This window comes from Propithecus coquereli, unplaced genomic scaffold, assembly GCF_000956105.1.
Source record: "Propithecus coquereli isolate 6110/MARCELLA unplaced genomic scaffold, Pcoq_1.0 Scaffold105, whole genome shotgun sequence".
In the NCBI taxonomy this organism is placed as follows: domain Eukaryota; kingdom Metazoa; phylum Chordata; class Mammalia; order Primates; family Indriidae; genus Propithecus; species Propithecus coquereli.
Window position 1 is genome coordinate 1,122,201 of NW_012134414.1, and position 14,182 is coordinate 1,136,382.

Consider the following 14,182-nt stretch of genomic DNA (forward strand, 5'->3'; position numbering starts at 1 on the left):
CACTTTGAGAAATCGATTATATAGACATATTCACCCAAATGTGAAATTACCTATTTACAACATTGGTCTTTGCAAAATTATTTGTACAGTAAAAGATGGAGAGGATCTAAATGTCTATCAGCAGGTCTGGTTAAATAAATTTTTGTACAACCATACATTGGAATATAATGCAGCTGCAAAAGGGAATAAAGAAGCTCTTTTTGTTCTAAGAGAGAAAGATCTCTAGGATATGTCCTTAAATGAAAAAGCAGGATGCAGACTGTGTATATAATATACTACCATTTTCCCTATCATAAAAAGTGGGGGAAATTTTTATATAGAGAAAGTCATAATACATATATATGCTTGTATATGATATATAAACAAATCTCTGGAAAGATAAACATGAAAGTAGTAGCAGTGGTTACGTGTTAATGGAATATGAACTGGGTATATGGAGAATGAAGTAGTAAGGAGACTTCTTTTTAATATACTTTTAAAATGTATGTTGTCCCATGTGAATATATTATCTCTATAAACATGTTAAGAGAAATAATGCCTTGGGAGTGTAGAAGATAAAGCAATTAATTCTCCCTTAGAGTATTGGTGGAGGCTCTCAGGGTGGATAATATTTGAACTGAACTTGAAGGATGAATGGAATTTGACAAATGGACAAGGTTGGAAAGGTCATTTCAGTCCAAGAAAATGGGTTATACAAAGGCATGGGAACATGAACATGAGCCCGAGGAATAGTAGATGTGATTTGGGCATTGAGTGGATTAGGGACACAGGGCCAGTTTACCCTCAAGAATCCACTGAAGCTCAGATTGAGAGTTCTGAACTAGACAGAGCTGCTGCTAAATGTCAGGGTTCATTCCATACCCTGGGCCCTGCAGGTAGGGAACACGGGGTCTTGAGAGATGGGAGACAAGAGCTGTGGAGGCTGGGAATGGGATAAGCTTCGACACAGTGGCACCCTAAGTTTCTCATAAGACATTTGATCTGTAATCCTTCAACAGACCATTGGATTCTCTTGTACTATCCAGTCACTCCTAATCAGAACATCGTTGAAGTATATCTAAACTTAAATAGATTGCTCAAAAAACTATTGGTGAGGATGTGCTATCTTGATACTTCTTTAAGAAATGAAAAATACTGAATTATTGTAATTTGCCAATTAGAAGTTATTTTTATTTACATTTGCCTTAATCATTTGTTTTCCCACAAAAGCCTCAATTTATACCAATGGATAGAATCACTGAGTTCACATCCGCCAGGCTAACTTCTGCACCTAAGGTGAGCAATTAATGTAGGTTTGAGCCATTTGTATCACATTTTCCATGCAAAGGATAAGCCTTGTCAAAGGCCAAATGTTGTCATGGTTTCTGAGAATCAGAAAGGGAAGCACTAATAGATTTTAAATGTCATTTTTTTCTTATTAGAGTGATACACTTGTATTAGAGAACACAGAAAATAAAATATAAACAATATTTGAATTACCCATTACTTTACTGCCTGCACACAATGGCCATTTTAAGTATTTTAATATATTTCTAATATTTTCTATGTGTGTATATATATATATATATACACATAGAAATATATATAGTATATATATTACATATATATGAAGAGACAGGTTGATTTTCAGTCTGTGGATGTATATTTGCTTAATAATATGTTGTATGTATATTTCTTACATTGTTTCTTGTGTTTGCTAAATGTCATATTACATGATATTTCTCAAATGTCTGTTATTATCTAGAATTTAGAGGGGAACATTTTCGATCCTTTAGAGTTACCTTCTCAGTTATATCAGTCACACACACACACACACACAAATATGGAACTCTTTATAATTTTAATTACATTTCTTAACAGGCAGGTGTTGGGATTGATAAACCCCAGCCAACATTTACATATATAGATTTCCGATAGATGTACATAATATATTTTATATCTTTAGCATTTCTTTACTATCCACATTAAATATTGGAACACTTGTTTCCAGAGTGTCTTTTTAGTTTGTTTTTTCTTTATTTGCACCTTCTGCTACTATATTAAGGGATCAGGGACCCATGAACCCAGTAATAAATGGGAGCTGGTATAATCTTGTAATCAAACTCCCTCTTTTCATAGTAATTTACCTGAGATCACTACATAGCTGAATGGCTGAACCAGTCTCAGGATTTACCCATTTTATAATAACTTATCACCAGAATCTGACAGTAGGATAAGCAAAGGGATTCTTCTGGAGTAGAGAGCAGTAAAAATCATCTGCAAGTAACTTGCCATTGGAAATAGATTGTAAATATGTTCTTATAAGGCCTCTGTAATAATAATACAATTTCATGCCTTGAGATTCTGCCTAGCTGTGAACAAACTAGTATATTCAACTATAACATAACTTTACAAGATGATGGTGGTTTATGTGAGGGAAAAAGGGAGCTGGACAGTTTCTTTGAGCCCTCAGCACCACTAAGGCGTGTACTGGTTCCTTGACCAGTAGATATTAGGGCTGCGGTAGATAATGGTATGCTTAGGAATACCAGAGTTTCACTCTGTGCTCTGCCCTAAACTCCTCTCCTTCTAATAGTTACTTTTGGTTCTTACAAAAGAGAATACGAGCTAACAAGCAGGCACATGTTTTCTAGATCTCTTAGTAAATATAGCTTTCATTGGTTAAAGTAGCAGCCAGCAAGGGGCAAGAAGCAGGATGTGGGATTGGGGTAGGGACAAGGACCAGCCTTGTTTGCAGCAGGGAGCCAAAGGCAAGTAAACCTCTCTTGGGAGGAAGTCTGGTTGCACAGTGTGTCCTCCATCTGGGGATGTCTGCATCTTCAAAATCAGATGTCTCGACTCAGCCTAGCTTTGCAGCTTTTTCTGAATCAAATTCTTAATGAGCATTATAGCAGTATATCTTTGCTAAAGTGGGTTTTCTAAGCTTTTGATTTTTAAACTGTTTTATTAGTAATAAGAAATACTACCTAATATAATAAGATTATGAGGGAAATGATAATTAATCATAAATAAGCTGGCTACCAAAAAATCAAATCGTGTTCTTTGTTATTTAAGGAAAATACCAAAACTCAGAAGATCAGGCTTTTGGGTGATGACTCAAAGCATGAAACTCTTTCATCCTTTGAACTCTTGGTCAGCCGTAGAGGCCAAAAAAGAGACACTGAAAAGACAGACTCTGATGTAGAATACGTTTCCGAGACTAAAATTAGGAAGAAGTATATGCGGAAGAAAATGAAACCTCAACAACAGAGACATCCAGCAGCTCTGACAGAAAATGTCAAACTAGCTGAGAGACCCCAGGTATTTCTTTTTCTCATTCACAAAATGTGTAATAATTCACTTGTTCTGGAAATAGCATTTGGTCAAGGTTTTGCTTCACTTTCACATTTTTAAAGCACTCTAATTTTAGAATATACATTGCAGTCTTTGTTTCCTGGACAAGGTCCAAATTTTTTTTCTTTTCTGTATTTTCTGTTTTGAAAGAAAAGTTAGATTGCTAATATCAGCTCAGTGTCTGGAGAGCTCAAACAACTGAAGGGCCTCTGAGGAATACCCAGGTGGGAAAAGATTTTAAATCTGTATTTAAGAGAGAAAAATTCATTTAGGATAAACCTTTAATCTTTAGGGTTTTGCATTCAATGCTTTGTAGGAAAAATGCATAGCTAAATCATACATATTGTTACCCCTGTAGTCATAATGGGATATAATGTTAATATACAACTAAGTGTTGAGACTGATTTTAACAAATGTTCCACCTCAGAATTTTCATATATCTAAATGAATTTGTTTCTTTCAAAAGAATCACAACATGTTACATTCTTCTAATGTTAGCATGATTTAATTGCTTTTGAGAATTTTTCCTTGACTCGACTTATAATAATAATACCTACAATAGTGTGGGCATTTGCCCTGTGCCAGGTTCAGTACTGAATGATTACAGACATCATCTTGCTAACTTTCATTTCACATCTTGTATAAGCCAAAATGTATTACCTAGTTTATCTACCTTGTTTATGAAATTTGACTTCTAATACCTTTTTACTATTTCCACAAATTAAATTCACCCTTGAAGAGTGGATGTGGTCCACCATGGAAAGTAGTCAAATGAATTGCCATAAGCTCTGAAAGCAATAAACTCATTTGATCAGCAAATAACTACTGAGCTTCTGCCCAGTGCAAGACACTGCGTAAGGCATGGTGAGAGACAAGGTATTTTAGGCATGGTCCTTTCAAAAGGAATTATGTAGAACAATAGCTGCATTATGGAAATCTCTCACACATTCCTTTGTAATATCTTTGGCAAATGACGTACAGACTCCTTTTGAAAATCTTTGGTGAAAATCCTTACCCCCGAAGGCAGCCTTTTCTTGTTTCTTTTTTGGGTAGCTCATCCTCTTAAAATATTTCAAATCTATTTCCCTACAATTTTGAAATTTTTGCCCAAAATCTTTTCTGGAGATTATATAAGCCAAGCTGAATCTGTCTACACTACAGAATTTTAGTTTTTCTGTTGCTTTAAGTTAGTTATCACATTTAAATACGCAGATTTATGCAGCAGATATTTTTTCAACCCTGTGTTCAAAGTACAACATATTTGTAATATATAAAAAGTAGTTTTATCACTTTATAGTATTATCTCCTTTAACTCTGAATTACAGAAAAACGTATTAGCTGTGCAATTTCAAGATTGGGCTTTTTTGGTTTATTGCGTAGACATAGTGCATGCTCTAAAAACATATAATCCATTGAGAAGTGTTAGAACAACACATTTTAGACTTTAAATATAGGGTCTTTCTTAGTATAGCATATATGTGCATGTGTGTATATGTAAAGCTACACAAAGTGAATAGATATACACATACATACTCTTCATGTAGCTATATATATGTACACACACACACACATATATACACATATGTGTCTGTGTGTGTGTGTGTGTGTATTTGTAATTTTATTATGTACCACTCAATATACCAGCTACAGGGGATTCAACTGTGAGAAAAACCACATATGGTTCCTGCCTCCAACAAACTTACAGTTTGGCAATAGAGACAGACACTCAATAATTACACAGACAAATGTAAATTGCTACTGTGGCAGTTTTTATGACAGTGGCATGAGTGTTTATAATAGGGGATTTGACTCTGGTGGGACAGGGATGTCTTCCTAGAAAAAAATGGCGACTAAGCTTTTAGGATTGAATTCCAATTAAATGGGTAAGAAAGGAAGGAAAGCATTTCCAAGCAATGCAAACAGCATTTGCCATATAGATGAAATGTGGTGAATACAGAGAACTCTAAAAAGACAATTCAGCTATGGCAGAGCAGAGAGATGGAGAGGGATGTGGTATGAGAGGAGCAGGGCAGGTCCTACCGGCCTTGATTGAAGGATTTTGTATTTATCCTAAAAGCAACAGAAAGTCATTGAAGAGTTTCAAACAGGGCAGTGGCATGAACAGATTTTTCTTGGTAAAGACTGCTTTGGCTGAGTATGGGCGAAAGGTTAGTAGAGAGCAGAGTTGTTGGGAAAGACATTCTCATGCATGCAGCCATTTACCCCCAGCTGTCCACGTAAGGATAGACCTTGGGCCTGCGACACTTTCTTACTGAGAGATAAAGAGCCCACATGGCCTGTGCTGGGCTTATCGCTTTGTATGGGAATATTTTTGTTTCTTGCAAGGCTGATATTTGTTCCTTTGGTAAGCATATGTGTCATGTGCATCTGGTCAACCCTACTTCTATATCTGTCCTCCTTGGAGAAGAGGACAGTGTCCTTTTATAGCATGAGAAGGGTATGTGTGGCCAATTGTCCTGTGTTGGTTGTTAGGGGGGAGGGAGAACTGCAGGCCATGGGGCACTGATGCTCACTACTGAGCCTGATCTTTCTCTGTCTCTTCACAATGTAAATAAAGCCTTGTTCCATCCAGTGTGTTTCCTTTAGCAACTCCAATACCAACATACAATAGAGTGTTTAGAGCCCTCCCCTAGCATTGATAACTGGTGGATGATTCCTTAACAGTCATATTTAACAAGAGTGAATGCAGACAGAGGAATTAGGAGGCTATGACAGTGGTCTGGTGGAGAAGTCACTTTAGTGTGGGCTTGGATTGTGGTGGTGGGGGAGGTAACACTGCCCCATCTTGTGGATGGTCTATATTAGATATAGAGGGCAACACAGAAGGAAATGGCAAGAATGTCTACAGAATTTCAAGTTCACCTGGTTAGATGATGATTCAATTTATTGAAAGAGAGAGTCCTAGAAGGTGACTGATATTGTGGAAGGGAGCATGAGTTCAGCTTCTTTATTTTGAGACCTTCAAGAGGATGTGCCAAGTGAGAAATCACATATGAGTCTGGATTTCAAAGGCGATGTTTAAATAGGAAACATAAACTTGTGAAATATTTGCATATCTCAGGATGAGTGAGGTTGAAGAGTAAGAAGAAAGAAGGACTAGACAGAAACTTGAGGAATTTTAGCATTTTATGGCTAGCTATTGGAATATAGGTAGTGCAGATGACTGTGAAAGAATGGCCAGAGCAGTAAGAAGAGAAACCAGGAATTTGTTATGTCATTATATCAAATTTCCCAAGAGTAAAAAAAGGTGATTTGAAGAGAGGCAGTCAAAAGGCTAAATTCTGTTGAGAGGCCAACTCAAGTAGCCAAAGGCCTGAAAAATGTCCATTGATTTAATGATTTAGGGATAATAGGGATGATTTCAGGAAGAATTTATTGTTGTTGTTGGGGTAAAGAGGCAGAAACCAGATTAGAAGGGATTGATCAGCAAGTAAAAGATGAAGAAATGGAGACAGGTTACATATGAGCTCTTGGAAAGGTAAGCTAATTTCACTCCAGAAGATATTCTATATTTCAGAAAATCTAGAAATGAGTTGAATAAATCAAGAGACCATGAAATTCTTTATAAGCACTTAAAAAATGAATTTAATCAGGTTTTAAACTGCAAATGAAACAACTTTTGATTACTCGAGGATTATTTCTAATTTCCTGTCCAATAAACACACTAGGCATTACCACTACCAAACAGAGGAGGTGCAGGAAATGTAATTAATTTTAATATTAGCCTAAGCTGCATAGAATTAGGAAGGCAGATATGCTCCAAGTAAATCTTACCATGTGTTTCAAAACCTTGATAAAAAAAATGGCTCTGGAATTACCTAATATTTTAGCTTATATGTACCACAGTTTAGCTCTATTAATGCAAGTAATTACTTAGCTTAGTGTTCTTCCTAAAGAATTATTTATATCACACACTTGCCTTTTTCAGAAGGTTACTTTATTTATCTTAAACAACTTTTTTCCCCATTTCTTAAAAATGAGATCTTAATAAAAATAATGTGCTTATTGTTTTCTACATCTGGACATTTCAATTCCTTTGAATATTATTTCACTGTCTTTTGTTAATTCCTTTCGTTCAACAAACATGTTAAACATTTACTCTGAGCAAGGTGCTGAGGACTCAGATATTCATAAGACGCAGCCCTTGCCCTTAGGAAAGTAAGAGTCCACCTCTAGCCATTCCAATTATGCGAGACCTTTTCCTGTATCATAAGTTTTATACTTTAGTGTTTTCCCACCTTTTCAAGTAGGAGAATCCTTTTTCAGTATCAAAAAGTTACTGCAGACATCCCACAGAGTACTAGTCTAGTATGTCTAGTATCCATTGATTAATAACTAATAAGAGAAAGCCATCATAGATATTTTGAAATTAATATATCTTATTCTCCCCACCCACATCTATGTAAGTTTTAAGAACAATATACATATCCATATGAGATATTATCCAGTATATAGACAATAATTCATGCAGATCCTTTGCAAAATACTACAGACCCTTTGATTCACTGTTTTCCACCACAGTTTATGTCACTCATTCATACTTAATTTGACTTGTGACATTCTTTTTATTGTTGTGCATTGTTATTGAACTTCTACATGTCCTTATCTAAATCATATACTTCTTGAGGGCAAAGAGCAGAAATTGAATTTTCACTATATATCCTACAGAAGACTGCAGTAAATAGAGGCTGAATGAAATAACGAGTGAAAGTGGTTTAGTGTGTACCATTGGTTGCTACTAATCCTTGTATATTTTTTTAATTTCTTGCTTTAGGCCTCTCCTTGGGAAATGAAAAGGAAGCAGAGTGTAAACCCTGTACAGAAATGTAAGGCACTGATTGAGGTTGAAACCATCAGCAGTGATCCAGATATAATCCTGGTGAGATAAACTTTACTCGCTAAATGACCTTGAGATTGATACACATTCATAAGGATTAGAGGTATCCATTAGTGCCTCAAAGTAACTGGAACATTTACTTGAATAACTTAGTTTTTAGATGAAGAAACAAGACTCAGAAAAGTTAGTTAAGTTACTTGCCCAAGGCTACATAAACTAGTAGAGATATAACTGGAACTTAACACCGTCTGACCCCTAGTCTATGACCCTTTCCATTTTAGTTTTTAGGATGAGAAAGTTTTAATATATATATATATAAATACATAAAAATTATATCTATAATTTGAAGATCATGACAGTCCTCATTCCCAAATCCAACGCATATGAACCTTTCTGTAATTCATAATTTACACTCTCACCAGAAAGTATAATTCTAGATTGACATAAGTTAGGCCACTGCCAAAAACCTTGCTGAGAGAAGTCTACTCAAGGAATATGGGCGTGCTTTCCATTTACTCCCCTGGATAATGTATGCCTGATTCTAACATGACAGTTTATATCAAAGAGCTGCATATTCGGGCTGCTGTAGAGTTGTTTTGCTTTCACTGAACCAGGTGTAAAAGGCTCTTGGTGGTTAGGAAGAATTGATTCAAGGACTGACCATATGACAAACACTTCATCTGTGAAGCCATGTTGTCCATTATGTTATATAGTGTCCTTTGTGTTAAAATAAACACTAAAAGTTCATTTAGACATTAGAATTTAATGTCAGGGAAAAATCTATTTTGTATTTTCTTTTATCAGAATATAACTTTTATTACTCACTATAGTTCCCCTTTTATTAATACCTTAATTGCCAAGAAGCTTACAACCAAACTTGAACCTAAATAGCAATAAGAATAACATTTATTGGGTGTCGGGCAGTGGGGAGGGGGGAAGGGGGAGGAGGGGACGGGTATATGCATACACAAAGAGTGCAATGCGCACCATCTGGGGGATGGACATGCTTGAGGCTCGGACTTGGTGGGGAGGGGGGGCAAGGGCAACATACGTAGCCTAAACATCTGTACCCCCATAATATGCTGAAATAAAAAAAATAAATAACTTCAGTATCCTAGATGGTTACTATTTTTGACATGGTAAGTGAACGCATTTAGAAAAGGACCTGGCCTCATTGTACATGTCTTTAGGTAAGGTACCTCACGCAAGATGATATTCAGAATTGTGGATTAGATTTAAATTACACGTAAGCCAGTGAGGAACATATAATTTCTTTTAACTTTACCTTAATTAATTTGTTCTTCACCAGAAAATTGTTGTTACAAGGTACATGATATGACTACAATGAAGGTTTATTTTTAAAATTTTTCATTATAGAAAATTTCAAACATAGTACAATCAACTCCTGTGTGGCCATTTCTCAACTCCAGTGGTTAACAAAACCCATAGACAGTCTCATCCCCTCCCTGCCCTTATTACTCCCAGGCATAACATCATTTCATCCATAAATTATAATTGTTTTAAGAAGCCATTTGAAGGCTTGTTGAAAAGGTCTAGGAGTGATTTGTGAATAGGAGCAGAAAAATCCTTAATATTAACAATAAGGAACAACTAAGTGAAGAAAGTAAACATCTAAGTATTTTCAAAAGGAAGCAGGTCAAAATTTAATCAGAGCCTAGAAAGGAAGACAAAACTGCAACTAGTGTTGTAAACAATGCCAACCTCCCTTTATCTCTTCAAAACAAAATGTAATACAGCCATACCTGCAATATTACTATTCACCACTTACTTTGCAGAATTTTCAATCTTTGTGTGTTTTTCATGTAGCCATTACTTTGTCACCTCTCTAAGCTTTGTATAGAGCTTTCAGCAAGTGCTTTTTCATAAATTAGCTATGACAGTATATTTAAAATATTGTCTTTTTATGTAACATTTCTCAGGTTCTTATATTATGTGTGTGTGGTGTGATTTATTTGTGTCTTTGTGATCCTAGCAGGATGTCTATATTCAAACTTATGGTAGCTAATTAAATTGGATAAATATGCATTATCCAGAGATGCACATTAATTTCTGTTTGGCTATAGTTGCAGTAATTCAAGTGGGAAATAATTGCTTCTGAGTGCATGTCTGTCTATACTTTCTTAAACTCAGAAATTAAAAAAGATTCCCCTTAATCTCTGTACTCCTTCCCAGTTATCTTCTAATTATAGCGTGTGTGCACACACATGTTTTCATTCTGCCCTGGTGTCTGTTCAGTTTCAAGAACGAAGGCACTCAGTGCTAATTCTGGTGCAGGAGTTTGTCACTTAAGAATAATTAGCTACAACACAGGACGCCCTCCCCGCCCCCTCCCCCCAGGGTGGTATTTATTATTTTGGTGAATTTACTGGGTGTGGGACCCAGGGCCTTATTTTTAGGTGTAATAGACTCAGAAATATGGTATGTTCACCACACCAAAGAAAGTACCTCTCGCAGGAATGATTTCAAGACTGTTGTATAATAGCATAATGTCAGTGTGGTCATTTAAAAGATAAATACCTCAGTTCAACTGGCAGGCACATATTGACTTAAACCATGCATTCTCTCCCTGTATGGCCGTCCGAATGGACTGGCCAATTATAATCTGACAGTTGCTGGTGGGCTAGCTTCCTGAATATTTAAAAGGCTTCCAGCTAAGACAGCCTGCTATGTCTACCTCCCCAAAAGGGGTGACAGGGGTGACATTACCAATGCTACTATAGAAATGGCAAAAATGCTAAATGGTAAAAAAAAAAAAAAAAAAAAAATGCTAAAAGGACACTGACTCAGGAAACCTTTGCCCCATGCCTGCCTCTGCCCCATGACTATATATTTTTTTCACATTGTCTGGAAAAAAAAATCTATTCTTGTTGGCATATTTTTTATTTTGCTATATTAATAATGTCTATCAGTCTGCCTTTTGAAAGGATTTTCTTTTTATTTCAGGGTATTATGAGGGTACAAACATTTTGGTTACATTTTATGTCTTTGCCTCACCCAAGAGAGGGTTAGAGGCACGCCCTTCCCCTCTACAGTACTCACCGTGTCCTTTAGTTGTGGATTTACCACCCCCCCAATCCCCCTAATCCCTGGAGAATATTACTGCCATGTGAGCACCCTAGTGTTATTCAGTTAGTGCCAATTTGATGGCGAGTACAAATGGAGCCCATTCTTCTGATGTTGTGATACCTCACTTTGGATAATGGACTCAAGTTCAATCCGGGAAAATAGAAGAGGTGCTAGATCACTGTCATTTCTTATTATTGAGTAGTATTCCATCGTATACATATACCAAATTTTAATAATCCACTCATGAATTGACAGGCACTTGGGTTGTTTCCACATCCTTGCAATAGTGAATTGTGCTGCCATAAACATTCGGGTGCAGATGTCTTTATTATAGAATGTCTTTTGCTCTTTTGGGTAGATGCCTAATAGTGCTATTGCTAGATCGAATGGTATTTCTATTTTTAGCTCTTCGAGGTATCTCCAAATTCTTTTCCACAGAGGTTGCACTAATTTGCAATCCCACCAACAGTGTAAGAGTGTTCCTGTCTCTCCACATCCTCGCCAGCATTTGTTGTTTTGGGATTTTTTTTTTTTATTTCAGGGTATTATGAGAGTACAAACATTAAGGTTACACTTTTTGTCTTTGCCTCACCCACGCAAGGGTGAGGGGCATACCCTTCCCCTCTACAATGCTCCCCGTGTCCTTTAGTTGTGGGTAACCCCCCCATACCCCTAATCCCTGGAGAGTATTTCTGCCATGTGAGCACCCTAGTGTTGATCAGTTAGTACCAATTCGATGGTGAATACAAGTGGAGTCCATTCTTCTGATCTTGTGGTGCCTCACTTTGGATAATGGGCTTAAGTTTAATCCAGGAAAGTATAAGAGGTGCTAGATCACTGTCGTTTCTTATGATTGAATAATATTCCATTGTATAGATATACCAAATTTTAATAATCCATTCATGAATTGACGGGCACTTGGGTTGTTTCCACATCCTTGCAATAGTTAATTGTGCTGCCATAAACATTTGGGTGCAGATGTCTTTATTGTAGAATGTTTTTTGCTCTTTTGGGTAGATGCCTAATAGTGCTATTGCTGGATCGAATGGTATTTCTATTTTTAGCTCTTTGAGGAATCTCCAAATTCTTTTCCACAGAGGTTGCACTAATTTGCAGTCCCACCAGCAGTGTCTCTCCACATCCTCACCAGCATTTGTTGTTTTGGGATTTTTTGATAGAGGCTAATCTCACTGGGGTTAGGTGATAATCTCATTGTGGTTTTGATTTGCATTTCTCTAATGGTTAGAGATGTTGAGCATTTTTTTTATTTCTTTTTTCATATTAGGGCACTTCATTACCCTCTCAGCTACAATTTGGGCAACACTTCAGTCTGGTCCGTGTACTGATAGCTGTGCAATTTCATGAAATGATGATAGTATTGGTTACTTTTCAGATTTGTATTTAATCTTACCATTGCTGATTATTTCAGCCATATGATTATTCATTCTCCAATATCACCTTGCTGCTTGGCTCACTGTTATAATATTAACAGTTTTGTTTGCTAATCCGCTCCCCCTCACCTCCCAATTCTTGACTGAATACTCTTCATATTTTTTTTTTCTCTAAGGCCTATGGTCTATTGAAGCTATTTTTTTTTTTTTTTTTTGAGACAGAGTCTCACTCTGTTGCCCGGGCTAGAGTGAGTGCCGTGGCGTCAGCCTAGCTCACAGCAACCTCACACTCCTGGGCTCAAGCAATCCTTCTGTCTCAGCCTCCCGAGTAGCTGGGACTACAGGCATGAGCCACCACACCCGGCTAATTTTTTCTATATATTTTTAGTTGTCCAGATAATTTCTTTCTATTTTCAGTAGAGACGGGGTCTCGCTCTTGCTCAGGCTGGTCTCGAACTCCTGAGCTCAAACGATCCGCCCGCCTCGGCCTCCCAGAGCGCTAGGATTACAGGCGTGAGCCACCACGCCCGGCCTATTGAAGCTATTTTTAAAAAGCACATTCTTCTATTTCTTCTTCTCCCAGTGGGATAATCCTTATTTTCTGGTCATTTTTAACATCTGTCACTTTGTTCTATTCCATGCCTCACATTTAACATGCTCGCAAATCATCCATATGGTGTTGGGATTCATTTGCCTCATCTCCAGTTGCTTTTAGTCATATATGTTGTTGGTGTCACTTCCGTGGCATTTTTCCCTTTTGATATTAATTTATGCTTGGCCTTTTAGCCAATGCAGGCCATTTATTTTCAAAGTGCATGCAATGAGATTGTTCTTGGTAAGACCTTGCACATTATTTGGAGCTGTGGAAGTTTCCAACTGGGATTCAGTTAAAACTTTAGGCATTTTCTGGAGATTAAAAAACTGTCATGAAAATAATGAGGAGTTTTTTAAAAAACATCTCAATCCTCTTCAGAATGCCCTAGAAAGGCTCCTAGTTGGACCTTTGGAGACATTTGACGTGGGACTCCGTCTGCGCTACAGCAGACTTCTTTCATTATCTCTTGTAATCTTGTTAGCATAGCTACAGTTATCTCCACCATTTCAGGGTAACTAGTGTGATCCAAATTTATCATCTCTGACCCTATAAAACTGAATCGTTCTGAAGTTCTAGTATATGTGTGCAGGCATGTGTGTTCTAGTGGGGTTAGTCTTTCCTCTTTCTCTATGGCCATGGTGAAATGCAGGTACTGTTCTTCCCAGGTATCATCTCATCTCACCTTTTAAAAACCTGAGGGGCAAGTACTCTTTTCATCCCTATTTTACAGATGGGGAAAATAAAACCTGCTAGGGTCACACTCCCGGGAAGTGGGCACCTTGAACTCCAGCTGTTTGACTTCAGCTCCTGCTTTTTTAATCACTCCTCATTATGACTTCTTCCTTTATCCTTCACCTTCATAACTGTCCCCTAGATCATTTTAAGCAGCTCATTCTACTCAGGTCAGCTGAAGTACAT

At 37.0% G+C, this 14,182-nt stretch overlaps 1 protein-coding gene across 1 annotated transcript in view; it reads left to right on the forward strand.

Moving 5' to 3' along the window:
* The window catches only part of MORC1 (MORC family CW-type zinc finger 1), a gene marked incomplete at its 3' end in the record, with an annotated part of 186,727 nt that overhangs the window by 139,518 nt on the left and 33,027 nt on the right, over nucleotides 1-14,182 (forward strand). Inside the window, 5 exon segments of the mRNA XM_012645902.1 lie at nucleotides 1,210-1,275; nucleotides 3,055-3,300; nucleotides 3,484-3,507; nucleotides 3,510-3,557; nucleotides 8,129-8,233. Of these exon segments, the coding sequence (XP_012501356.1) occupies nucleotides 1,210-1,275; nucleotides 3,055-3,300; nucleotides 3,484-3,507; nucleotides 3,510-3,557; nucleotides 8,129-8,233 (489 nt within the window).